The sequence below is a fragment of the Orycteropus afer genome, unplaced genomic scaffold (genome assembly GCF_000298275.1).
Source record: "Orycteropus afer afer isolate SDZICR_OR568_19922 unplaced genomic scaffold, OryAfe1.0 scaffold00026, whole genome shotgun sequence".
In the NCBI taxonomy this organism is placed as follows: domain Eukaryota; kingdom Metazoa; phylum Chordata; class Mammalia; order Tubulidentata; family Orycteropodidae; genus Orycteropus; species Orycteropus afer.
Window position 1 is genome coordinate 18069644 of NW_006921613.1, and position 27965 is coordinate 18097608.

The following is a 27965-nucleotide window of genomic DNA, read 5'->3' on the forward strand; positions in this document are numbered from 1 at the left end:
ATATATATATATATATATATATATATACATACATACATATATATATACATACATACATATATGATCTATGTGTCTGCTGTACCTTTGACAATGCCACATTACTATAGCTGTCTTAAAATCAAGTAGTGTGATTCCTTCAACTTTATCCTGCATTTTCAAAATTGTTTTGGCTGTTCTAATTTCTTTGTGGAATTTTAATTATGAACTCAATCTTTAATAGTTATAGGACTGTTAATGCTACCTATTTCATCTTAGATGAATGTGTCAGGGGCCCCTAAGACCACCCTTATGTTTGGAGATTTGATACAAGGAATCAAGGGACTCAGCATATAGTTGTACTCATAGCTAAGACTTATTACAATGATGTGTTTCATGTAAGTGGGATCAGAGCATATGCTAATTGAGCCAAAGGGCAGACAGGATCACAGACATATTAAAAATATCTTCAAGGTTCATCCATGTTTTAGCATGTATCAGAACTGCATTTCTCTTTATGGTTGAAAATGCCCTGTTGTATATATGTACCACATTTTGTTTATCCATTCATTTGTAAATGGACACTGGGGTTGTTTCCTCCTTTTGACTATTGTGAATAATGCTGCAGTGAACACTGGTGTATGAGTCTTGCCTCTGTCTCTTTGACATTATCACCTTTCATTCTCCATTGTTCGTACATGATTCATCTATGTTGTACTCCTTGATACAGTAAAATGGGCTTACCAGCCATTCTTCTAGCATGCCCTGCCTGGAATGCCAGTGTTTCATAACTCTGCTTGTCTTGTTAAATTGAAGCCTGATTCAGATGCCAACTCCTCCACAGTCTCCTCTGATTCTTTCCATACAGGTGTAATTTCTCCTGCTCAACTCTTAAAGCAGTACTTTGTTTTGTCTCCTTTACTAGGTAAGGGAGCCACAACTTTGTACATTTTTCTCAAGATTCCTAAAGAACTTAGCACAATGATAGGCATTTAATAAAAGTTTGCCAGATTGAATTAAATCAACTTAATATGATCATTGCTTCTATGAAATGAAAACTCCTTGAAGACAGGGCTATGTTTTGTTCACCCTTGTTTTCCTACCATTCAGGACAATAGATATTCAATGTGTGTCTGAATCAATCAACGAGAATTTTCTGTAACTATGAAGTACAGTAGAGTCACAGAAAACCCACGTTTTATTTCATTCAATTGAAATCAACAGTATATTCAGGAGATAGAACATATTTAATGTATCTATGATTCCAACAGCGTTATCAAAAAAATTACACATTATGACCAAGCAAGGTTCATACCAGGTATGCAAGGATGGTTCAGTATTAGAAAAACAATCAATGTCATCTATCAAGTAAATAAAACAAAGGAAAAGAATCACATGATCCTATTAATCAATGTAGATAAAATCCAACACCCATTCCTGATAAAAACTCTCAGAAAAATAGGAATAGAAGGGAAATTCCTCAACATAATAAAGAGCATATATGCCAATAGCAAACAAACATTATTCTCCATGGAAAGAGACTGAAACCATTCCCCTTGCAAACAGGAACCAGACAAGGATGCCCTCTACCACCACTTCTGTTTAACATTGTATTGGAAGTCCTAGCCAGGGCCATAAGGCAAGAAAGGGAAATCAAAGGCATCCAACTTGGTAAGGAAGAAGTCATACTATCCCTATTTGCTAATGATATGATCCTATATGTAGAAAACCCAAGAGACTGAAAAAAAATTACTGGAACTAGTTGAGAGATTTAGCATAGTGGCAAGATACAAGATCAACATCCAGAAATCATTCGGATTCCTCTATACCAGCAAAGAGATTGCTGAAAAGGAAATAAGATAATCAATACCATTTACAATAGATACCAAAAAAATAAAATACTTGGGAATAAATGTCACTAGGGACACAAAAAAAAAACTGTACAAAGAAAACTATAAAACACCACTTTACAAAACTGTAAAGGCAACCAGAGACATCAGTTGACAAATGAGGACAACTACAAACCAAAAAGGGAGACAAAACTATGTCATTATAGAACTTCTAGATGGTAGGGAAGTCAAGACAACTACAAGATAGAATATACTGTTCTAAACTTGGGAAGAAAACTATAAATCACACGGTAACCTCAAAGAAAAATGATAAACCTTCACATTAAAATAAAAAAGAGGACTAGCATAAATATTCAGCAAATGCTAAAACAATAGCAATGAAGGAAGTGATACCATGATTCATAAACAAAACAAGCTCAGCAGAAAATTATATGGAACAAAGAAATCAGCACAACAAAAAAGTACATAACAAAAATGACAGCAACAAATTCATATTTGCCAATAATTACATATCTTGCAAGGGACTTATCTCTGAGATTTATAGTGAAAGAGTGGATGACCAAACTATGGTACATACACATAATGGAATGCTATGCAGGACTAAAGAATAATGTAGTGTCTGCAAAACACCACATAATATGGATGAACTTGGAGGACATTATGCTGAGTGGAATAAGTCAATCACAGAAGGACAAATACAGTATTAGTTTGTTGTTGTGCAGGGTCAAGGAAATTTATATGTGGAGGGAAACTTTCTTTGTTGGTTGCCAGGGATAGGAGGGTAGGGAAGGGAACACTGCAAAAAAAAAGCATGGACCCATGTCACTTTAGTTTTGTGTATTTCACTGAACATAAATTATATTTCAATAAAATGCATTAAAAAAAAAGAAAGAAAAAGAAACCTACATAAGTGGAGAACATACCATGCTCATGGATAGGAAGGTTGAACATTGTGAAAATGTCAGTTCTACTCAAAGCCATCTATCTATACATTCAATGCAATCCTAATCCAGATCCCATCAACATTCTTTAATATGGAAAAATCAATGACTAATTTTATATGGAAAGGAAAGAGACCTTGGTAATAAGCAAAGCACTATTGAAGAAGAACAAAGTAGGAGGTCTCACACTTCCAGATCTGAAAGCCTACTATATAGCCACAGTATTCAGAACAGCCTGGTATTGGTACAGTGAGAGACACATAGACTAGTGGGATAGAATTGAGAACTCAGAAATAGATCCATAGACCTATGGTCAGTTGATCTTTGACAGAGGGCTGAAATCCATTACATAGGGAAGAGATGGTCTCTTTTAACAAATGGTGCTGGCAAAATTGGATGTCCATTTGTAGAAGAATGAAACAATATCCATACCTGACACCATACACAAGAACTAACTCCAGGTGGATAAAAGACTTAAATATGAAACCTAAAACTATAAAGTTCCTCAAGGAAAAAACTAGAGGCAAATTTAGGGGCCTTGATTTATGGCGTAAATAGACTGTCAAGCATAACCCAAAATGCACAAACAGCAGAAACTAAATTAAATGAATGGGACCTTCTAAAAATTACATTTTTCTGTGATTCAAAAGACTTCTCCAAAAGAGTGAAAAGAGAACCTACAGATGGGGAAAAATTTTCTGCAACAACATATCTGACAAGGAACTTATCTCTAAAATTTATAGAAAACTCCAACCACCTCAACAACAAAAAGACAAACAAAAGAATTAAAAAATGGGCAGAAGAATGCATAGACACTTCACCAAAGGGGATATTCAGATGGCCAAGCAACACCTGAAGAATTGTTCAGGATCATTAGCCATTTGTTGTTGTTGTTGTTGTTAGGTGCCATCGAGTCAGAGCTGACTCATAGTGACCCCTCCTTGGGTTTCCAAGACAGTATCACTATGGAAGTAGATTGCCCCATCTTCCTTCTGAGGAGTGGCTGGTGGGTTTGAACCACCAGCCTTCTGGTTAGCAGTCAAGTAGCTTAGGCACTACGTTACCAGAGCTCCCTAAACAGTTGGGATTAGAAATACCATTTGACCCCGCAATCCCATTACTAGGTATATATCCTAAAGAAGTGAGAGCCAGGACAAGAATAGATAATGTGCACACCCATGCTCATCTCAGCACTAATTACAATAACAAAAGGATGGAAACAACTTAGGTGCCCATCAACAGAAGATTGGATAACCAAACTTTGGTACATACACACAATTGGAATACTGTGCAACACTAAAGAATAAAAGAATCTACAAAACACCGCATAACATGGATGAACTTGGAGGACATTATGCTGAGTGAAATAAGTCAATCACAGAAGGACAAATATAGTATTAGTTCATTGTAAAAAGTCAATGAAATATATATGGAAATATATATGGATATATATGGAAGGAAACTTTCTTTGTTGGTCACCAGGGGTTGGGAGAGGAGGGGAGAGAACACTGCAAAAATAAATAAATAAATAAAATTATAAATTAAAATAAAATAGTGTCTGTGACCTTTGGCTCAGTTTGCGCATGCCCTGTGGTGAAGGTGATGGTGTACTGTCAATCTCCTTTTCCCTCAGTCTGTCTCATTGGCAGCAATCCAGAATAAAGCTGTACTAAGTGAGATTCTAATGTTTAGAAATTTTCTGGTACAGTTGAGCCCTGGACGCAGCCAGGTTGTTTCATCCTCATTCATCTGAAGAAATGGTTTTTCTGATGCAGGGGAGGGAAAAAAACTGTTGTACCTATTGAGACACAGTACTATTCTGTACTATATGGCATTTTAAGGAGCTTTCCAAGGATACTTTAAACTACATGCTTTTTTTGCCTTGCTTGCTGATTGGCTGTAACTCTTCCATACTGGAAATAGCATTGCACTTAAAATAAGTGTTTGAATTGGTGCTTTGCTGTACACCATTTGTGTGACCTTTCCGAACCTCAGTTTCCTTTCCTCTGAAATGGTAAAAAGACCTGCCTTCCAGTGTTGCAAGGTTTTTGTGAGATGATTATGCAAATTGTTAAGCATCATGTGGTTTTACATGTACCTCAGTGATACCACACTTGCATATGGATAATCTCACTTTTTTGTTGTTGTTGTTGCATTCTATTTAACATAACTTTTATGCTAATGTAAAGTCTTTCTTTTTCCTTTATGCTACTTTGTCCTGTTAAGACAATAAGAAAATGTTACTTTTTTTTTTAATTAGGAGGCATTGAGAAACCTTAGAATGCTGCTAGTTCACTTTGTGGGCTGATTGAGCATTGGTATCAGTCAACACTGTTGGCTGAGCAAATGTGCTGCTTCATACAGCCTCAGGTCCTGGGGCATGAGACAACTGACCCTGAGGACACTCCTGAGTTGCCTTAAAAATAAAAACCTTTGCCTTCAAAAAGAGAACTGTCCCATAGGTTTCCAAAGTGGTAATCTTTAATGAAGTCAACTTTCACATTTTTCTCTCAAGGAGCTGGTAGGTTTGAACCTTCGACTTTTCAGTTGATAGCTGGGCATTTAACCACTGTGCCACTCGGGCTCCTGAGTTGCCTCAGTATTTTGATATAAATGGTGAAAACAGCTAAAGCTTTGCAGCTTCTTCCACTCATTCTCTTTGTTTGATCTCTTGTCTTTTACTTGTTCTGGTCTCCGGAGGATGGATGAGTGCAGTGCAATTTTTTTCTTTACCAATGTTGCTAAAATATCCCTGAAGAGGAGAGAAGCTTAGAAGATCCATTTCTTTTCCTCTGTTGCATCTACTTATCACTGAAGTAGGCAGTTTCTTTTGCAGTCAAATGATCTGTCTTTGAATCGGCCAGGGTAATATTGGTACTGTGCTCTTCTGGTTAAGTCCTTTATTGATCCATTAATTTATCAACAATTATCAAGATTCTCAGTGAGTCTGCATTATCACATTACAAACAATTCTTGTTTTTTGCAAAGGCTGGACTTTATCTGCATTCTTTATGAAGGGGCAAACTGGGATTTAATATGGAGGTAAACATGATACCTCCATCGAGCAGCTATTGATTGCATTTTGTGCTAAGGAGAAGAGTAGACATACTTCCCTAAGGTATTATGCTTGTCAGATGCCTGACTGCTGTAAAGAATAAGGATATTCCAGGTGATGGGATCCAGCATTTGTAGGCTACAGATGCTGAGATGTACAGTCAGCTTATTTTAGATAATACATTTTTTGTTGATTGATTTTTTTCTAGTTATTAAAAGCAGTACACAAACATCTAGAAGCTTGGAAATTACAAAAAATTTGAAAAACCAAGATTACTTACAATCTCTTCAGTCAGACATGTGAACTGATTTTTATGTTCTTGTGTGTGTCTTGAATATTTTACTTAAAAAATCTTTTATTATATATCCCATTGTAATTAGGATAAGAAAAGTGGACTTCCTATTATTCATAAGTAAGTAGGAGGGAGGGTGACACAAATAATCAATAACAGTAACCAAATAAAAGTCATATTATGTTTTTACCAAGATTTCTAGACGCACTTGCTTCCTCTCCCTTCCCTCTCCTCCCTCCAGCTTTCCCTTCTGCCAACCACCTCCCTTCCCTTCAAGGAGGATATATCTTCCTGATGAAATGTTTCTAGTGTTTTTCAGACTGTTTTCCCCAATTACTAATATTGTAGCAAACTATGAGCATGTTTCACAATAGGTCTAGGAAGAGTCTTACAGTGTCAGCCACAAGCCCCAAATTTCTTTGCATTCTCTCTACTTACTCTAAAGATTCATGTGAATTTTGCTTTCTAACTTCTTTGTTTTTCATTGTAGTATAAAATATTATATTAAATGTTTTACCTCTGAGTATAGTATTCCAGGAAGCTGTACCACATTTGTCAGGTAGCTTTAAACTCTTATCATATGGTAGAGAAGCTTTGGTAGTGTAGTGGTTAAAGCATTTGGCTGCTAGCCAGAAGGTCAGTGGTTTCAACCCACCACCTACTACACAGGAGAAAGATGAGATAGTCTGCTTCCATAAAGATTTACAGCATTGGAAACCCTACAGGGCAGTTCTACTCTGTCCCATAGGGTTGCTATGAATCGGAATCAGCTTGATGGCATTGAGTTTGTTTTGGATTTATCATACACTTGCATCCTCTGGGAGTACACATTACCCTAATTTGAGAAGCCTAGACTCTAAATTGTCTTTATTTTCTAAGAACTTATTATTAAATAAAAGAAGTAAAGGAGTTAGAAGGAGCCCTGGTAGTACAAATGGTTAATCACTCAGTTGCTGTGGTACTTAAATTTGTATGTCAGCTTGGCTGGGCCTGGTTGAGTGGCTGGGCAGCTGATGGTAGTTATTCCTCATGATAAGACTGGCAATCAACTCCATGGTAGGACCTACCACAAGCAGCTCAGTAGCTGCCTTTGGGATGTGGTCTGCTTCCTGTATATAAAAAGAAGCCTTGGGGATAGTCTCTAGCTTACAGCACGCTTGAACCCTGCATGTAGACACGTTGTTGTTCAGCAGCCTGCCATGCTCTGCCGACCTTGGGACTTACAATGGATTTGAATTAATGGCCTGCTGTGTGGTTTGGTAAGATTGAGACTGTGCCATTTTATTTGTCGATGTTGGGCTTGTTAGCCTCAGCAGCCAGTAGCTGCCTGAGTGAAGAAAAGCCTCTAGCTTCAGTGGGCCAGTAGCAAGAGGCAGAGCTGAAGCCCAAGGTCAAGGGGCTTTCACAGCCCCTAGAGACTGGCACTTTGAACTTAGACTTCTAGCCTCCAAACTGTAAGAGAATAAACTCCTGTTTGTTAAGGTCATCCCGTTTGTGGTGTATTCCTGTCAGAGAGGTAGTGGGTAACCAGAATAGCTGCTAACCAGATGATGGCTGATTAGAACCATCCAATGGCTCCCATAAAGATTACTGCCTAGAAAACCCTATGAGGCAGTTCTGCTCCATCACATGTGGTCACTATGAGTTGAAAATCAACACAAAGAGCACACAACAACAAAGGAGTCAGAAGTATATTGTATTTCTAGTTACTGTCAATGGAGAGATATGGAGCATGCCTTCCTGTAGGGAATCTATCAGAATCATTTGGCAGGTGTTTTATATTCTGAGCTACCTCTTTTCCAGTTTGGGAATTACTGCTGTAGTGAACCCTTGTTTTAATGAGAAAGTATTTTATTCCTAAAGCATATTGGGGTATAAACAAGGATGTTGTTACTGTTATGTACCCTCCAGTCAATTTCGACTTACAGCAACGCCTTGTGACAGAACTGCCCCATAAGGTTTTCTAGGCTATAATCTTTATGGGAAGTCATCAGATTTTTCTGCTGTGGAGAATCACCAACCTTTTGGTTAGCAGCCGAGTGCTTAACCTTTGTTGTGCCACCAAGGCTCCTTCAAAAAGGATGACGAACATACACATCACATTTTATATATACATACATGCATGTGTATGTATGTAAATCTTTATAATCTGTGATTGATTTATCAGGTAACCAGTTTATTAATAGTTCTCAAGTCTTTTTGAATGACTTACTGAGTTGGAGTTTCCTAGTTTTATTATTTGTCTTAACCAAATGTGGTATGATCAATTCAATTACAAATAAAGGTGAGTCTCTGACTTATCTTTTTTCTGCCATCCCAATCTGTTAAAAGTTAACATTTAAAGCTACCCTCATCCTGAATTAGAAAATTTGCTAGATTAGAAATATTTTGTTCTTTAAAATATCTACAGAGCTCTACCCAATCTGACTTTCTGTTCCCTCTAGGAACTGCACCTTTAGTGCCTCAGTGTTTTTTGCTTACTTCTGTTCTGTGGCCTTACCCTTCTGCTTCCTCCTTCTGGTCTCGAGTATCACCATTATTGCAATGACCTGCTTCTGATTTGAGACCCATTGGCATAGGGTACATTTTCTTGGAAAAACAGCACTATAATAAGTGTAAGAAAATAATTTCATGATAAAAAGCTGTATCTGGTATAAAAATTGTTTAGGCTCATCCTTGTAGCACAGTACAGGGAGAGTGATTGGCAGTCTTGAGTGCTCACTTTAAAGCAGGTACTTCTTCATGAATAGGGATTCCACCTTTCAGGAAGTATGCATAAATTCTCTGGAAGAACCTTGGTTTATAAAGTTAGGAGTGGGAATGACGTATTGCCTTTGAATAGTTATTTCTTCAAAGAAGATATAAAAATGGCCAAAAAGTACAAGAAAGTTTCTCAACATAATTTCAAACCAAACTCATTGCCGTCAAGTTGATTCCAACTCATAGTGACCCCACTGGGTTTCCAAGGGTATAAATCTTTGCAGAAGCAGACTGCCCCGTATTTGTTCCTCAGAGCAACTGGTGGGTTCAAACCACTAACCTTTTGGTCAGCAGCCAAGTGCCTTACTAGAATACCACCAGAGCTCCTTCCCAAAATCATCAGACGTTGTTGTTGCTAGGTGCCGTCAAGTCAGCTGTGACTCATAATGACCCTATGTACAACAGAACAAAACACTGTCCAGTCCTGCGCCATCCTCACAATCCTTGCTATACTTGAGCACATCATTGCACCCACTGTGTCAATCCATCTCATCCAGGGTCTTCACCTTTTTCACTGACCCTCCACTTTACCAAGCATGATATCCTTCTTCAAGGAATGGTCTCTTCTGACGACATGACCAAAGTAGATGAGAAAAAGTCTGGCCATTTTTGCTTCCGAGAGCATTCCAGCTGCACTTGTTCCAAGAAGGATTTGTTTGCTGTTCTGGCAGTCCGTGATATTTCTGGTATTCTTTGCCAACACCATAATTCAAAAGCAGCAACTCTTCTTCCATCTTCCTTATTCGTTGTCCAGCTCTCACATGCATATGAGGCTACTGAAAATACCCTGCTTTGGGTTAGGTACACCTTCATCTTCAAAATGACATCTTTGCTTTTTGACACTTTTAAGAGGTGTTTTGTAGCAGATTTGCCCAGTGCAGTTAGACATCTGGTTTCTAGATTTCTGCTTCCATGAGTGTCGATTGTGAATCCAAGTAAAATGAAATCTTTGACAACTTCAGTCATTTCTCCATTTATGATGATGATGCTTATTGGTATAGTTGTGAGGATTTTGGATTTTATGTTGAGGTGTAATCTGTACTGCAGACTATAGTCTAATCTTCATCAGTGTTTCAAGTCTTCTTCACTTTCAGCAAGCAAGGTCACCTTCACATGTCATCTGCATGTCAAAAATTGTTAATGAGTCTTCCTCCAATCCTGATGCTGCATTCTTCTTCATATATTCCAGCTTCTTGGATTATTTGCTCAACATACAGACTGAATAAGTATGGTGAAAGGATACAACCCTGACACACACCCTTTCTGATTTTAAACCATGCAGTGTCCCCTTGTTCTGTTTGAATAACAGCTTCCTGGTCTATGTACAGGTTCCTTATAAGCACAATTAAGTGTTCTGGAATACCCTTTCTTTGCAATGTTATGAGTAATTTGTTATGATCCACACAGTCAAATGCTTTTGCATAGTCAATAAAACACAAGTAAATGTCTTTTTGGTATTCTTTGCTTTCAGCTAAGATCCATCTGGCATCAGCAATGATATCCCTTTTTCATGTCTTCTGAATTCAGCTTGCATTTCTGGAAGTTCCCTGTCAATAAACTGCTATATCTTTTTAAAATTATCTTTAGCAAGATTTTACTTGTGTGTGATGTTAATGATAATTGTTCACTAATTTCCACATTCTGTGGGATCACCTTTCTTTGGAAGGGGTACATATATGAATCTCTTCCAGTCAGTTGACCAAATTACTTGGCATTAGATGAGTAAGTGCCTCCATTGTGGCATCTGTTTGTCGAAATACCTCAATAGGTATAATGTCAGTTACTGGAGCCTTGTTTATTTGCCGATTCCTTCAATGCAGCTTTGACTTCTACCTTTAATACCATCGGTTCTTGATCATATGGCACCTCCTGAAATAGTTGAACATCAACCAATTCTTTTTGGTACAATGTTGTTGTTGTTGTTGTGTGCCGTAGAGTCGGACCCGACTCATAGCGACCCCTCCTTGGGTTTCCAAGGCAGTATCACTACGGAAGTAGACTGCCCCATCTTCCTTCCGAGGAGTGGCTGGTGGGTTTGAACCGCCAGCCTTCTGGTTAGCAGTCAAGTGCCTTAGCCACTATGCTATGATAACTCTGTGTATTCCTTCCATCTTCTTTTGATGCTTCCTGCATTATTTAAAATTTTGCTCACAGAATACTTCAGTATTCAAGGCTTAAATTTTTTCTCCAGTTCTTTCAGCTTGAGATATGCTGAGCATATTCTTCCCTTTTGGTTTTCTAACTCCAGGTCTTTGCACAATTCATTATAATAATTGACTTTGTCTTCTCAAGCTGCTCTTTGAAACTTCTGTTCAGCTTTTTTATTTTATCATTTCTTCCATTTGTGTTAGCTACTCTCTGTTTACGAGCAAGTTTCAGAGTCTCTTCTGACTTCCATTTTGGCTTTGTCTTCCTTTCCTGTCTTTTTAATGGCCTTTTGCTTTCCTCATGTGTGATGTTCTTGATGTCATCCCATAACTTGTCTGGTCTTCAATCATTGGTGTTCAGTGCATCAAATTTGTTCTTCAGATGGTTTCTAAATTCAGGTAGGATATAATCAAGATCATATTTTGGCTCTCATTGACTTGTTTTAATTTTCTTCAGCTTCAACTTGAACTTCCATATGAGCAGTTGATGGTCTGTTCCTGGCTTGTTTTGTCTGAAGATATTGAGCTTCTCCATCACCTCTTTCCACAGATGTAGACAATCTGATTCCTGTGTATTTTGTCTGGTGAGGTCCACATGTGTAGCTGCTGTTTATGTTGTTGAAAAAAGGTATTTGCAATGAATAAGTTGTTGGTCTTGCAAAATTGTATTATGTGATTTTTGAAGTCATTTCTATCACCATATTGTCCTATCACCATGTTTTCCACCTACTAGTAATTCATCTTTGTTTTTAGCTTTTGCATTCCTATCACCAGTAGTCGTAAATACATCTTGATTGGATGTTTGGATAATTTCAGACTGCAGAAGTTGATAAAAATCTCCAGTTTCTTCATCGTTAGCTTTAGTGGTTGATGTATAAATTTGAATAATAGTAATATTAACTGGTTTTCCTTATGATGTTGTTGTTGTTGTTATATGCCATCGAGTGGTCTCCGACTCATAGCAACCTCTCCTTGGGTTTCCAAGGCAATATCTCTATGGAAATAGATTTCTCAACCTTCCTTCCAAGGAGTGGCTGGTGGGTTTGAACCTCCAGCTTTCTGGTTAACAGTCAAGTACCTCAGGCACTATGCCACCAGAGCTGGTCTTCATTATAGGTATATGTATATTATCCTATCACTGAGAGCAGGGTACTTCAGGATACATCTTGAAACATTCTTTGTTACAATGAATGCCATACCATTCCTCTTCAATTTGTCATTCCCAGTATAGTAGATCATATGATTGTCTGATTAAAAATGGCCCAAAACAGTCCATTTCAGTTCAGTAATGCCTCAGATGTCTATCTTTATGCATTATATTTTATTTTTGACAACTTCCAATTTTCCTAGATTCCTACTTCGTACATTCCATGTTCCAATTATTAATGGATGTTTGTAACTGTTTCTTTGCATTTTGAGTCATGCCCCATCAGCATATGGAGGTCCCAAAAGCTATACTCCATTCCCATCATTTAGGTCAACTCTACTTTCAGGAGGCAGCTCTTTCGCAGTTGTATTTTGAGTGCCTTCCAACCTGAGAGTTTCATCCTTCGGCACATATTGGACAATGTTTCAGGGCTATTCATAAAATTTTGAAGTAATATATCAGATGGTGTTTCACTGTTATTCACAAGGTTTTCATTGGCCAATTCTTTGAGAAGTGGATGGCCTCTTCCTTCTTCTGAGTCTGTCTTAGACAGTCTGGAAACTCCCCTGAAACCTGTCCACCATGGGTGACCCTGCTGGTATTTGAAGAACTGGTGACATAGCCTTCAGCCTCATAGCAACATGCAAGCCACTACAATATGACAAACTAACAGACAAGTGGTGGTCATTCCTCATTAGGGAAATGGTAACCTTAAGTATAATAGAAGTAAATGTTGCCTGCTCCTGTGTCATCTTCATTCATTGGTGTGTTTGAGTTCATTATTGTGGCTGTTGTGTCAGTCCATGTCATTGAGGTTTCCTGCACTTTTTCTGACCCTCTACTTGATGGCTGTAATCAAAGACTGCATGGTGAGTCTGGAGAAATTGGAACCAAATTGCTGGTGAGAATGTAAAATGGTGCATTTCCTTTAGCAACAGACAAATATATTTGTTGTTGTTGTTGTTAGGTGCCATTGAGTCGGCTTTGACACATAGTGACCCTATGTACAACAGAATGAAACACTGCCCAGTCCTGTGACAGCCTCATAATCTTTGCTATACCTGAACCCTTCATTGTAGCCACTTTGTCAATCAATCTTGCTGAGGGCCTTCCCCTTCTTCACTTACCCTCCACTTTACCAAGCATGATATCTGTGGTGGTTACAGTTTGTGTGTCCTCTTGGCTGGACCTGGTTGAGTGGCTGGGCAGCTGAATGTAGTTATTCCCCATGGTGAGATTGGTAATTAACTCCATGGTGGAATCTATTGGAGCAGCTGAGTCGCTGCTTTGGGTATGTGGTCTGCTTCCCGTATATAAGAAGCAGCTTTGGGAATGGTCTCCAGCTTATGGCATGCTTGGACCCCACATGTAGCCGTGTCGTTGTTCAGCAGCCTGCCATGCTCTGCCGACCTTGGAATTTACAATGTACTTAAATTAATGGCCTGCTATGTGGTTTGGTAACATTGGGACTGTGCCATTTTATTTGTCAACAACCTTGGGCTTGTTAGCCTCAGCAGCCAGTAGCTGCCTGAGTGAAGAGATACCTCTAGCTCCAGGGAGTCAGGAGCAAGAGGCAGAACTGAAGCCCAAGGTCGAGGGGCTTTCACACAGCCCCTATAACCTGGCACTTTGAACTTGGACTTAAAGCCTCCAAATTGTAAGGATAAACTTCTGTTTGTTAAAGGCATTCCATTTGTGATATGTTCTTGTCAGAGTGGTACTAGGTAACCAGAACAATATCCTTCTCCAGGGAAGGGTCTCTTCTGACAACATGACCAAAGTAGGTAAGATGAAGTCTGGCCATTCTCACTTCCAAGGAGCATTCTGACTGCACTTCTTCCAGGACAGATTTGTTCATTCTTTTGGCAGTTCATGTCAGTGTTCTTTGCTAACACCACAACTCAAAAGCATCTCTTTTTCGGTTTTCCTTGTTCATTGTCCAGCTTCCACATGCATATGAGGCAATTGAAAATACCATGGGTTGGGTTAGGTGCACCTTAGTTTTCAAGGAGACATCTTTGCTTTCAACACTTTAAAGAGGCCTTTTGCAGCAGATTTGCTCAGTGCAATATGTCATCTGATGTCTTGACTGCTGCTTGCATTGGTGTTGATTGTGGAACCAAAGTAATATGAAATCTTTAACAACTTCAGTCTTTTCTCCATTTATTGTGATGCTGCTTATTGGTGCCAGTTGTGAGGATTTTTGTTTTCTTTATGTTGAGATGTTATCCATACTGCAGACTGAAGTCTTTATAGTTACCTTATAATCCAGAAATTCAGTTCCCAGCTATATACCCAAGAGAATTGAAAACATTTGTTCATACAAAATCTTGCACATGAATGTTCATAGTAGCATTGTTCATAATAGCCATAAAATGGAAACAACCCATATGTTCACCAATTGATGAAAGGATATATAAGAGGTAGTAGCATTTCCACACAATGGGATGTTATTCAGGATAAAAAGAAAGGAAGTACTGATACATGCTACAAAAATGAATGAATTTTGAATACATGTGAAGTAAAAGAAGCCAGTCACAAAGAACCATTGTATGATTCTGCTTATGTGAAATGTTGAGAATAGGCAAATACATAGAGGCTAAAGGTAGATTATTGTTTGCCTCAAGCTAGGGTAAAAGAGAAGCCAGCAAAAGGAGACTGAAAGGAGTAGCCAGTATATGGACAAAAAATATACCATAGTCATATTTGTGTAAAAAGTATACAAATACGGTATTTTTACCTTCATTAAAAATTTCCATAGAATTCAGTTTTATATGTGGAAAGATGTACAATAATCTATTAACAGTGGAATGAGAAACTTCATTCTTGAGGAATGAGACCAGAAATGGGCAAAATGGGGCATCTTTTTCTTTTTACTTTATTATACTCCTTACTGCTGTTTGAATTTTCTTACCATAAGAAAATTTTACTTTTATTACTAAAAGAGAAAAACTAGGAAAGAAAAAAGAAACTTAAATTTACACAGTTATTAAGCAGAGTGTTGGAATTTAAGTTCTGATTTGTCTGACTCAAAAGTCATGCTGTTTCCACTATGTCAGTTGAGTATATTATTTCTGATCTTGGTACCATGAGTTGAGTTTTCATATGAATTTACTGGGAGGACATAGGACTTGCAATAAATTTTAAGATAAATATGAGTATGATAAAATAGGAGGAAACTTAGAGGTTGACTTCTGAGTAGGGTTCATAGAATAAGGATAGGCATAGAGATAAATAGGAAGCAAAAAAAAAAAAGATTGACTAGGTCAAGAAAAGGGAGTTTTAAAGGATGCAATAGGAGAGCCCAAGAGGCTTACTTGATGGAACTAAATGAAAGTCTTAGAAACTTGGATATATGACACTAATAACTTCTTTATTGGGCATAATGAAGTTTAAATAATGTTAGTGAAAAATTATTTTAGTGACTGTTAAAGATGAATTACAGTAGTAAAAATATGTGGAGATAGGGAGACCAGCTAAAATCCTTTTGAATACAAAGAAGAGCATAAATATATTTGTAAAAGCTTTTACTGATATCAGAAGCTAATGATGCAGAAAATAAGAAGTTATCCCTAAAATTAACCAAAAGAGGCAAAATTAGAAGAGCAGATGATTCTGATTTGCTTAACATTTTATTGATCACCTACTAGGTAAAACTTTTATTCACTATTTGTCTTGGTTCTCTAATGCTGCTGTAACAGAAATACCACATGTGGATGGCTTTAACAAATAGGAATTTATTCTCTTATAATTTAGGGGGCTAGAAGTCCTAATTCAAAGTATTGGTTCCAGGGGATGAATGAAGGGCCCCCCCAACCTTGGGCTTCAACTCTGCCTCCTGTTCTAGGCCCACTGGAACTGGAGGCTTTTTCTAACACATGTAGCTCCTGGCTGCTTAGGCTGGCAAACCCAGGATTGACAAGCAACATGGCAAAGCACTGGTTCAAATCCCAAAATCAACAGGCAACATGGCAGGCCAAAATCAGCCAAATGTAGGTCTCAGATGTGCCAAAAGCTAGAGGCCGTTCTCAAAGGTTCACCTTATATACTAGAAGGAGGCCATATCCCGAAGGCAACTCTCCTTCAACTGATTAGGTGCTCACTGCAGATTCCATCCTGTAGGTTATTACAATCTCATCATGGGGAATAACTGCACGCAACCATGGGCCAGCTGAGTGGACACACAACCTTAACTACCACACTACTTGTAATAATCCAGCTTGCAAATGGGAAAATTAAGGCTCATAAAAAAATTGTGCCCCAATTCACTTATCTAACAATGAGAGGAAAGGTAGAGATCAAAACTTACAGACAAAATTTCAAGTAACAGAATACTGCAGAAGTCAAAATGAGGTGTACCCAGAGTCTGGCAATTGAAATGAAGAAATAGAGTTTAATAATAACCCAAACCAAACCCACTGCCATCAAGCTGATTGGAACTCATAGCAACCCTGTAGAACAGAATAAAACTGCCCCACAGGTCTTCCAAGGCAATAAATCTGTATGGGTGCAGACTGCCACATCTTTTCTCCTGCAGAGCAGCTGGGTGTCAAACTGCCAAACCTTTGATTAGCAGCCAAGTACTTTAACTACTGAACCACCAGAGTTCTTAAGTTTAATAATACTATAGAAGAAATGTTACAGTAATGACTGCTATTTGTAATAGAAATGAGAAGTTGACATTTGAGTTTATTAAATGGAAACAGGAAAATTTAATAATTTGAGCAATCTTTATTTTCCATGAGATTTGGTCTTGAGACATATAGCATCTTAGGAAAGAAATGTTCAAAACCAAATAAATAGGGGAAGAGTAGATCTGGGAATTAAAATAAGTATGATTCCTAAAGATACATAAGAAGATAGAAGCAGGGAGAAACTCCAAGAATGGGATGCTAACAGAGTAAGAGGAAATGAGGAGTAGAGAATGAATCCATAATCATAGAATTAAAAATGGTGAGTACTATCAGAAATAGTCAAGGAAGGTCTTTGTGAGCTCTTTCTCAAGACCACATCAGAATATGGTAATTTAAAGACACAGAGAGAGAAAGAGAACTGCTAGGGCTAATTTCATTTTGATAATTTGTATATGTACACACACACAATAATTTTTAAACCCTCAAAACATTGGGAGAATGCACAATGAACTTTTATAGACCCTTTACCTTGACAGACCAACTATTAACATTGATCATATTATCCATCTCTTAGTATGTATTAGGATTCCTGGTGGCATAGAGCCAAGGAATGTGACTACTAACGAGAAGGCTGGCAGTTCAAACCCACCAGCCACTCCTCAGAAGGAAGGTTGGACAATCTACTTCCATAGTAATACTGCCTCAGAAACCTAAGGGAGGGGTTGCTATGAGTCGGATCCAACTCGACAACAGTGAGTTGGGTTTGGTTTTTTGGTCTATATATATTAGGGTGAACCATAAACACTTCACTCCTTTATTAACCCCAAGTCAAAAAAAAATTATCAAGAAGATATGGTTCATCTGAATACACACATCATATTTCCTTTTGTCAGACCATCTGATAGTATGTTATAGGTACCAGGACACTTTATTACGCATCTTCCAAGAGCAGAGATAATTTCTTACACAATCATAACACTTGCACATTTGAGAAAAATAAATATTAATTCAATATCATCCTCCATATATTGTCCTTATTGAAATTTCTCCGATTTGTTCCATCAACTATTAAAGAAAATCTTACTACAAAACCGTTTTGAGTCTGGAGTGCTTTTTCTTCTAGAATAAAGTGTTGCCTAACTTAATTGTTTTTTTCTTTGTGGTTTAGCTTCTTACATCCGTGTTTGACAACAGCATCAAGACTTTTGGTGTAATTGAGAGTGACCCTTTTGACTGGGAGAAGACTGGAACTGATGGCTCCCTAACAACCACTACCACTTCTACAACTCCTCAGTTACACACCCGCTTGACCCCTGCTGCAATTGGGTAAGAACAAAAGAGATCACTTAGCTGTGTCTTTCCTGGATGTATTGCATTAGTATTTATTTTATATTAGTATTTATTAGTATTATTAGTATTTATCTTATATTTATTTCATCCATACTCCCTCAGATGACCAAATGTCAGGACAGGGGAAATGCCATGGATTTCCTTGAATTAACGTTGCTGTTGTATGTGTCTTTGTTTAGTATTACTTTTCTTTGTTGTTGTTGTTATGTGCCGTGGAGTCACACGCGACTCATAGTGACCCCTCCTTGGGTTTCCGAGGCAGTATCACTATGGAAGTAGATTGCCCAACCTTCCTTCCGAGGAGTGGCTGGTGGGTTTGAACCACCAGACTTCTGGTTAGCAGTCAAATGCCTTAGACACTACACTACCAGAGCTCCTATAAAATGGGGGCTTTTAAGGAGCTTGTGTGACTTGTAGGTATCACTAGATTTTCTTCAAAACCAAAAGGCTCTTGCATTTACTGCTAAAGAATATATGGGACCCTGGAAAGAGTGAGCCACCATTACATCTAACTATACTATACTTAAGTTTAGTGGGACCAAAACATTCAGCATGTTTCTCCTAAGAATGATTTCATTTTCAAAATGAATTGGCAAGAGGTTATGGTATATTTCCTCCTCCTCCTCCATGTGTACCAAATGTAGTTACTTTTGTGTTTTGTTTTGTTGTTGTCACCCTTCCTCCCAGGCCTATTTTCACCTGCTCTGGTTGCTTTGTATTACTTTGTTTAAAAAAAAAAATGAATAGAGAAAAATCTTCATACAACGTAAGCTAATTAGAATATTTTAATAGTAGTACACTGCTTTTATTTTATAGTAAAAGATGAGATCACGAGGACTTTTTTAGTTGGAAAAGCTTATATAGACTTATATACCTGGAGATGATACCAATTTCTTGCTAAAGATTCCTAAATGTGACACTTCAGGAGCAGCATCAGAATCACCACAGTGTTTGTTTAAAATATCCATTCCTGGGACCACCCCAGAAATACTGAGTCAGAATAAGAAGTAGGGCAAAGAAATCCTAATGCATCAGGTCTTTCTTATGCTAATCTGGGTTTAGGACTCACTGCCCTAGTCCAGCCACCCCCTTTTACAAATGAGGAAATAAGCCTAGCACTGAAATAAACCATCCAACTTTTGGCAATTATTAGTGATAGAGCTGGAGTCACTCTAGGAATTTTAATTCTTATGTTTTTGCTTTGTCCTTCTTCTCTTTTGATTGTCACTAGAAGTAGATGTCTCAAATTTTCCATGCGATAGAATTTTAGGGTAGCTGAAGACAGTGAAGGCAGTTTCATTCCACATCTCAGTATTTCCTCCAAAAATCACAGAGCAACAAGAAAGGAAAAATAGAACTATACAAAAACCATGTCCTCAGCACAACTTGAAAGTGCCCAAACTTCAAAATAACTAAGTTAACAGAGAGAGAGAAAAAAAAAGGCACCAAATGCTAGTGCTAGATCTCATGGTCCTGCTTCCCCTCCCCTTGCTACAAGGCTACTACTGGCAGACTGAGAAAAACTGCAAGATTGAAATTCAAAATAGGGCCTATGGTTGTTCCAGGACTATCACCAGAAATACTAAATTCATCCTAAGAATGAATACACTAAAAAATTATCTAGGTAGATCAGATTGTGAACTACAGGGAAATAAAAATACATATGATTAAAAACTCATAGCTGCTGGGGCAGAAAAAGGACAAAAAGAAATAAACACCCTTTGTCAGTTGAAGGATCAAAGAAAAAAGATGATGTGTCAGTTTGGGTCCAATCCAGAGAGAAATCACACTAATTTGAACAGGGAAAATTGCTGTAAGGAATTATTATCTCTAACAGGGAATTGGAATGCTAATAGATTGTCTAGGAAGGAATAAGGAAAAGTGTGAAGAATACAGAAAAAGCAAATGTAAGGTGTACCCACTGCACCTGGAACTAAGATTAATCACTAAATGAAGAGCATCCCCAAGGCTGAGATCCCAAAGTTATTGGAGAGGGCACATTTATGACTCACTGGATGGCAGAGAAGTCACCGTGGTACCACAAAAGTTGCTGAAAATCCATTGTTTGGAACTTGCCATCAGTCTGCCCTCTAGAACTTGTGGAGCTGCCTTCTAGGATGCTAGAGAAAGCTCTTCATTGGGAGGTGTCTCACCAGAAGCACTCTGTTATAGAACTCTCTGGTCATGGGAGTTACTTGGGGGAACTGTTGGTTGCACTGTAGGAGCCTGGTGCTAAAAAAGGCGACCATGCTTCAGGAGACAGTCAATGAAGATGCTATGGTACTTCAGGAGCCTGATTCTCAAGTAACACTCAACTGCTGGGGCAGCTTGCTAAAGGAGCTTTCCTTTAGAGTGATGTTGCTCTAATGCCCTCTATTGACAAAGCTCCAGTGCTGGCTGGAAAAGGAAAATATTTAAAGGGCCCAGGTCCATTTTCACAGAGCAGAAAAAAGGCATGAATTTGGAGCTGAAATTCAATAAATCAATAATTGGCAAAAATGGAAAATAAAATTTAGAGACCTACAAGACAAAAGAGAACTACAAAATCGAGGGCACACAGTCCTTCCTCTGACCAGAAAAATAAATAAAAATCCACTGTAATAGATAAACTTTGCTGTAGTGATAGAAAATAGAGCCATTAAACTATGAATCTTATAAAACAGTCTAATACCACAAGAATGAACAACAAAAGGTCTTGCAAAAAAGAAAGGGGGATTAAATTCAATACATATCAACTGAGGAAATTTACTGTCAGTAAATATCATGAAAGCAGAAGAAACATTGTAAAGCAGAAGAAAACTGTTAAGACAAAACCCTAAGTGGAATTAAATAGATTCAAGCATTTGAAGATATGAAAAAACATCTTCAATCAGAAATTTTAAAACTACGAACAGAAATGGTAAAAAAAAAAAAGGAAATGAAATGAGAGATAATTGAACTCAGGAATGAAATGGAAGACAAAGCCAAAATTATCTCACAATTGAAGAGTAAATTACAGAATGTACAAAGGAGAATAGCCTCAAATGAAAGTTTAATAAGGGCACTGAATAGGGGCAGGAAGAGGGGAAAAAAAGAGAATGAAAATGAGATAAATGTTTTAAAAGGGCAAGAGAGAAAGTAGTGCAAATGAAAGAGAAAGAAGGAATGACATTTTATTTTTAGACTTCTTAAAGACAAAAGAAAAATAAAACAATACCAGTCAAAACTGAAAAACCCATTAGCATAAGGTCTAAAAAAAAAAAAAAAAAAAAAACAGAGGACTGAGTACATATAAAACGTTTTATGTCCAGTGGTAGCAATTAGAATGAAAAGGCCAACATTTAAAAATACCCCCCCAAGAAAGTTTATAAGTAAAATACATGAAATAATAAAATAGTATGACAGAGTTGAGGTCAAAGATATCAATGTGCATGGATTTAACTCACCTACTAAAAGAAGAAGATTTTCAGTTTGATTTACAAAGCTGTATGCATATGCTGTATACACCTGGGAGCGAAAAAAGTGTTTCAGAAAGGACAAAGATACACAGACAAATGGAAACTGAAAAAGTATATGATCTTACTATCAGACAAAGTATATTTAAAAAAAAAAAAGCATTGAAAGTAACATGGACTAAGTGCCACTCACAATTCACAATTGGAACATAGAATTTCTTACTCCTTAGTCACCAGAATCAGAGCAACCACCTTTAGGAGCAAAAGCTGTAGGAGATTCAGGCAGATGTAGGTAGAAACATAATAATTGGAAATTTGAATATACCACTCTCCATTCAAAATAGATCAGGTGAACAAAGAATAAATAAGATAGAAGGCTTAAACAACGTGATTAATAAGGTAGATCTTATGCATATTTTTCTAACTCAGCACCCTGATGATAGAGCAATTTCTGCTCAAGTGTCTCTGGAGCAATCACAAAAATTGGTCAGATATTAATTAGGTCACAAAGAAAATATAAGTAGTTCCATAAGATAGAAATAATAAACCATTGTCTGATCACATTGCAATAAAACTAGAAATTATTAACAAAAACAAAAAACCAAAAGCCCTTGAAAATTTAAAAGCCTTCTGTTAAACCTCTTGGATAGAAGGGAAAATACAAACTGAAGTTGTAGGGGAAAAAAATGATAATGAAAACACTACATATCATAATCTATGGAATACTTTTAAAGCCAAGGTCAGAGGAAAGTTGATGGCACTAAACTGATGGTATTAAACAGCCAAAACCAAAACCAAAACCAAACCCACTGCCATCAAGTTGATTCCAACTCACGGTGACCCTATAGAACAGAGTAGAACTGTCCCACAGGGTTTCCAAGGCTGTAAATCTTTACAGAAGCAGACTGCCTTATCTTTCTCCTGTGGAGTGGCTGGTGAGTTCTAACCACTAACCTTCTGGTTGGTGCTCAAATGCCTTAACCACTGTGCCACCAGTACAAAGCTGTATGCATATGGTATTAAACAAGGAGGTACAAATTATCAACATGTCATATTACTGATGATGTTAACTTTGATCACTTGGTTAAGGTGGTATCAGCCAGGTTTCTCCACTGTAAAGTAACTATTTTTTTACTTTATAAGTGTCTGTGGAAAGATACTTTGTTATATGTGAACACTTCGAATCTTGCCTATAAGAGTATTAGTCCCAAACTACTTACTACCTGACACTTTAAGAAAAAGTTTGCCAACCTCTGGATTATCTCTGTTTATAAATGGTATGGTAAAATACCTGGAAAATTGCAGAGAATCAATGTCTATGTTAAAGAGAAAAACAGCCCATGTACAACCCTCTGTCAAAGAGGAGAATAAAAGTTCAGGAGAAGGAAAGAAGATACCTTAGGTAAGTTGTCAGCAAACTTTCTGTTAAGGGTCAAGATATATTTTTATAGGCTATATAGTCTCTGTCACCACTATGGCTGCTATTGTTGCACAAAAAAGCAGCCATAAACAATATGTAAATAGATGTGCATAATTATATTCCATTAATAAATTTTTTTAAAAAAATAGGTGGGCAAGCCAGATTCAGCTCATGGGCCCTAGCTTGTCGACTTCTGCCTTAGGTAACAAGGATGGGAATATGAAAAGGATGACCATTCTTATTTTTCTTGACATCTCTCCATTTTGTCTACACTTCTCTTTCCTTTTTTCCCTTATTAGCGTCTATATTTTACACCTTGCCTGCAAACCATATGCTAATAATACTCTTCCATTGACTTTCTCACTCTGTTGTATTCCTGAGCATGAGAAAATAATTTTTCTGGAAAGGAATTTTATTTCCATATCTGAAATTCCAGATTTGGATAAGAATTACAGGAGAAGGAAGAAAATAATAATTATGGAAGGAGTGAAAAGGGAAATAAACTGCAGGGGAGAGAGTGGGGGAGAGAAAGGAACCAGAGTCAAGTGGAAGAGAATCTGTGTGGAGAAGATGGGAGCGTTCTTTGAGATGTGTGGTATTATACTGAAACATCAGAGATGAGAAGGAAACTAGGATTCTGAGTAAAAATAGGAACAGTTTGCACAGGTCAGGGTACAGTTTATTTCCTGAGGGATGAAAGAAGGAAATGCCAAGGAGTTGTGGTAGTGGAAGAAGAGCAAAATGGTGGCTAGGCGTAAGGGGAAAAAGACAAGAAAACAGTGAATAAAGAGGGAAAGATGTGGGGCCAGTAGACTGAGCTTCCTGGATTCAAATATTTAGTCATTTGCCTTTCTCTTTCCTCAGGAATAGAGGAAATCCATTAAACGTTTGGGTTACCACATGACACATAAATGTTATTGTCTACTGTAATTCCTTGCATCAGTAAATGAATTGTATTGAATTCATATCTGAAAAGTCTTTTAGTAGCCAGTTTATTTCTGCTATTTACCTTTATAATAAATTATTTCATATGAACTTTTAAGGCCTAACTACATTGTTTAATAGGAACTCTGGTAGCATAGTGCCTAAGGCACTTGACTGCTAACCAGAAGGCTGGCAGTTCAAACCCACCAGCCACTCTTTGGAAGGAAGATGGGGCACTCTCCTTCCGTAGTGATACTGCCTCGGCAACCCAAGGAGGGGTCGGTATGAGTCGGGTCCGACTCAATGGCACACAACAACAACAACCTTGTTTAATACGTTCCCAGTATCAGAATTGCATAAGCTACTTTACAGGGCTATAAGGTTTTTTCCTGGGAACCGTTATCAGTGCTTTTCTAGATTGTGTTCCTGTAGCCTACTGATCAAGTTCACCCTCTGTCATTGATCCATGTAGAGAAAGGTGGTAGTGAAGATTGTTAAATCAGATGTAATAAGTTCCTGATCTTTGTTCTCATAAGTATATGCAGTACTTATGACATCTTGGCCAGGGTGTAACTCTTACCCGTAGAGTAGTTCACTGAGAAAATGTGTGCTTTGCTACTTATAATAATAATTGCATGTGCCAATATAATCTATGGAAGAATTTTTTTTTTTAAATACTTTTAGACATTCCAGATCACTTCTAAGAAAAGATTACATTTTGCACTAAATACTGTGTTTAGTCAGCAATATTAAAAAAAATAATAATAACAACAAAACAAAAGTATACGTAGAATGGAGTTATGGAACATTAGGTTTGGCATGGGCCTTATCACTTAGTGAATGATAACTGAGAACTAGAAAAGCCACTCATGAGTCAAGGTTTGAGGGAGAGATGACCAACCATGTCAATAGGACATTAATTTACTTCAAAAGAAATATATAAACAAGTGCCAATTAATACAAAAGTGCTAATTAGGAAGCAGATTGTCAGAGTTATTTTTTCCCCTCTAGATTCACAGCTGTATGAAATGTGTAATTGCAGAATTTCTAACTTACCCTGGAGAGCAAGAATTTTCTTCCTGCTCTGTGTATCCCCAGGGCCTTGAATGTAGTAGGTGCTTAGTAAAAAGTCTGTAAATGAAAAACAAATGCATAGTTCACACTATTAACAAAACAAAACAAAACAAAAAAAAGCTGATTGATGTGACACCGTCTTAATTCCTTACTATGCTTGCTTTTTCCTGTTCATAATTTTTGTTATTCTCTAAGAATAATGGATAAAGAATAGAAAATTTTTAATGTAATTAATAAAGACTCTTGGAAAATAGATTAATGTTTAATGTTTCTAACTTTTAAAGCAATTCTCAAATCAGTGAGTTACTGTATTAGAATTTGTATTTTAAAATCAGCTTAAAGTCTAACAATAGGCCTTGTTGTTGTTATGTGCCATTGAGTTGGCCCCAACTCATAGTGACCTCTCCTTCGGTTTCTGAGCTAGTATCACTACAGAAATAGATTGCCCAACCTTCCTTCCGAGGAGTAACTGGTGGGTTTGAACCTCCAGCCTTCTGGTTAGCAGTCAAGTGCCTTAGGCACTATGCTACCAGAGCTCCTAACAATAGGCCTATGAAGTGAATAATATCACCAGGGAGGAAAATACTCTGCAGTACAGTCAACCATACCAGACCAAAAGGGTAGCATTTGCCCAAAAGCAAACTCAGAAGATGGGAAGGAACAAGAAAGAAGAACTAATGGAAACCCGGGGAAGAAGTGAGAAGAGTGCTATTACATTGGATTGCAACCAACATCATGGAACCAAATGTATATAAATTGTTGAACGGAAAACAAATTTGCCTGTAAACTTTTACCCAAACTACAACAACCAAAACCAAACTCACTGCCTTCAAGTCGACTCCTACTCATAGTGACCCCCATTGGGTTTCCGAGGCAGTAAATCTTTACAGAAGTAGATAGCCCCATCTTCCTTCCATAGAGCAGCTGGTGGGACTGAACTGCCAACCTTCTGGTTAGTAGTACTGCACCACCAGAGAGAGCCCCCTAACTATAATAAAAAGTTCAAGACATAATAAAAATCAGCTTGAAAATTCTAATTGATGAAATTTTAGAAGTTTTTTATTCTGTAGAACTGGGGTGACCTAAATTCCTAAGGGATTTTTTTTTTTCTTTTTTGGTTTACTCTCTTGTGTGTGGACCTTATCATTTAAATCGAGAAACAAAATACAGAGTAGTCTCATAGTATTTTTTTTTTATTATTCTGGTATTTTAACTTCTGTCTTTTTTTCCTCCCTCATTTTCAGAATTGCCAACGCCACTCCCATTCCAGGAGACTTACTTCGAGAAAATACCGATGAGGTGTTTCCAGATGAACAGCTTAGTGATGGAGAGAATGGCATCCCTGTTGGTGTATCACCAGATAAATTGCCTCGTCCTCAAGAGAAGGATGTCTGGGAAGAGATGGATGTCAACAGGAATAAGATAAAGCTTGGGATTTGTAAGGTGCATATTTCTTACACTGAAGTGGTGTCTTTCTATGTGCTTACTATTTTTTTTGTAGTGCTATAGCAAAGTATCATGATTGTCAGTTTTTAAAGAGAAGTGGACAGAACATTGTATTGCTAGTAATTTAAATGTTTGTAATTGTAAAATTTTTACTAATTTTGCTTATAGACACTGAACATTAATCATCATTTTGTATTTTATGGGAAAGATGGAGGTTTTTTGTTTTATTTTTAAAGTAATCAGACAGTAAGATTAAAAGAAGAAACATCTATGGCACAGAAGTGAATAATCTTTCCAAATAATGTGATAGGACTCTGAGCCCTTTCTTTAGGATGGACCAATGAAGATATGAGTGCGCATTCTGAAAATTATCTCAAATGGAAGTGAGGAAGTGAAGGTTGGAAATGGGACAGCATCAATCTGATCATGAGCTAACAAAGTAGATGTTGAATAAATAATATGATTTTTTTTTCTTTATTAGGATTGCAAGCAGGCCTACTCAGGGTTAGAGAGAGATACATATTTCTGAATTAAATGGTTAATTCTTAGTTGTCTTGGGACAGATTATCCCCAAACTTCTCTTTGACCCTACTGCTCCTTGTCATTTCCTTTTTCATAGACAATGAAGATAAAGGGGAAGGATGAACAATGAATCACAAATCAATTAGTTTTTGGTGCTTCCTAGGTATTTTTGAAAAAGGTTTGGCTGAGAAGGAGGTTAAATAGATAGATGTGAAATGAAAGGGGCTGTTGAATAAATGACATGAAAGCATGAGGCTTTGGGCTCATCCCTATTAACACGACTATGGAAAGTTAGCTAGTCAGGCTTTATGAATGGAAAATATTTGTATTATTTATATCCTAAAAGGTGAGGAGAGGAAACTCAGGCCCGCCCAGAGTAGCAGGCCGGAAGAGCAGGAGAAAGGGTATAAAAGCCAGGAACCCGGACAGAAGAGCAGTCAGCCCCAGGGTTACAGGTGAGGAGAGACAACTCAGAGATGCCCAAAGTAGCAGGCAGGAAGAGCAGGAGAAAGGGGATTAAAAGCCAGGAAGCCAGAGAGAAGAGCAATCAGCCGAAGAGATTAGGTGAGGAAAGGAAACTCAGGCCAGCCCAGAGTAGCAGACCAGAAGAGCAGGAGAAAGGGGATAAAAGCCAGGAACCTGGACAGGGGAGCAGTCATCCCCAGGGACAACTCAGGGACACCCAAAGCTGCAGGCAAGAAGAGCAGGAGAAAGGGGATTAAAAGCCAGGAAGCCAGACAGAGGTACAGTCAGCCACAGGGACCCAGGTTGGGGTGGTACGAGAGGTCTCCAAAAGCAAGACAAACTTGTCTGTTGGTTTGTCCTACTGTGGTGACATGTAGATGTGAGTTTTGAGGCTGAGCCTCTGGTGTTTAGAACCCAGTGAGATGCACCTGGTGCACAGGTAACAGCCCAGCTTATAGACTGAGACAGACTAGGAAGAAGGAAGAGGCCGTCCACTTCTCAAAGAATTGGCCAGGGAAAACCTTATGA

At 37.8% G+C, this 27965-nt stretch overlaps 1 protein-coding gene across 1 annotated transcript in view; it reads left to right on the forward strand.

The window, feature by feature from the left end:
• TTBK2 (tau tubulin kinase 2) overlaps positions 1 to 27965 on the forward strand; it is a 224272-nt gene that overhangs the window by 150713 nt on the left and 45594 nt on the right. Inside the window, exons 9-10 of the mRNA XM_007935269.2 lie at positions 17971 to 18128; positions 26249 to 26447. Of these exons, the coding sequence (XP_007933460.1) occupies positions 17971 to 18128; positions 26249 to 26447 (357 nt within the window). The remainder of the gene's footprint in view (positions 1 to 17970; positions 18129 to 26248; positions 26448 to 27965) is intronic.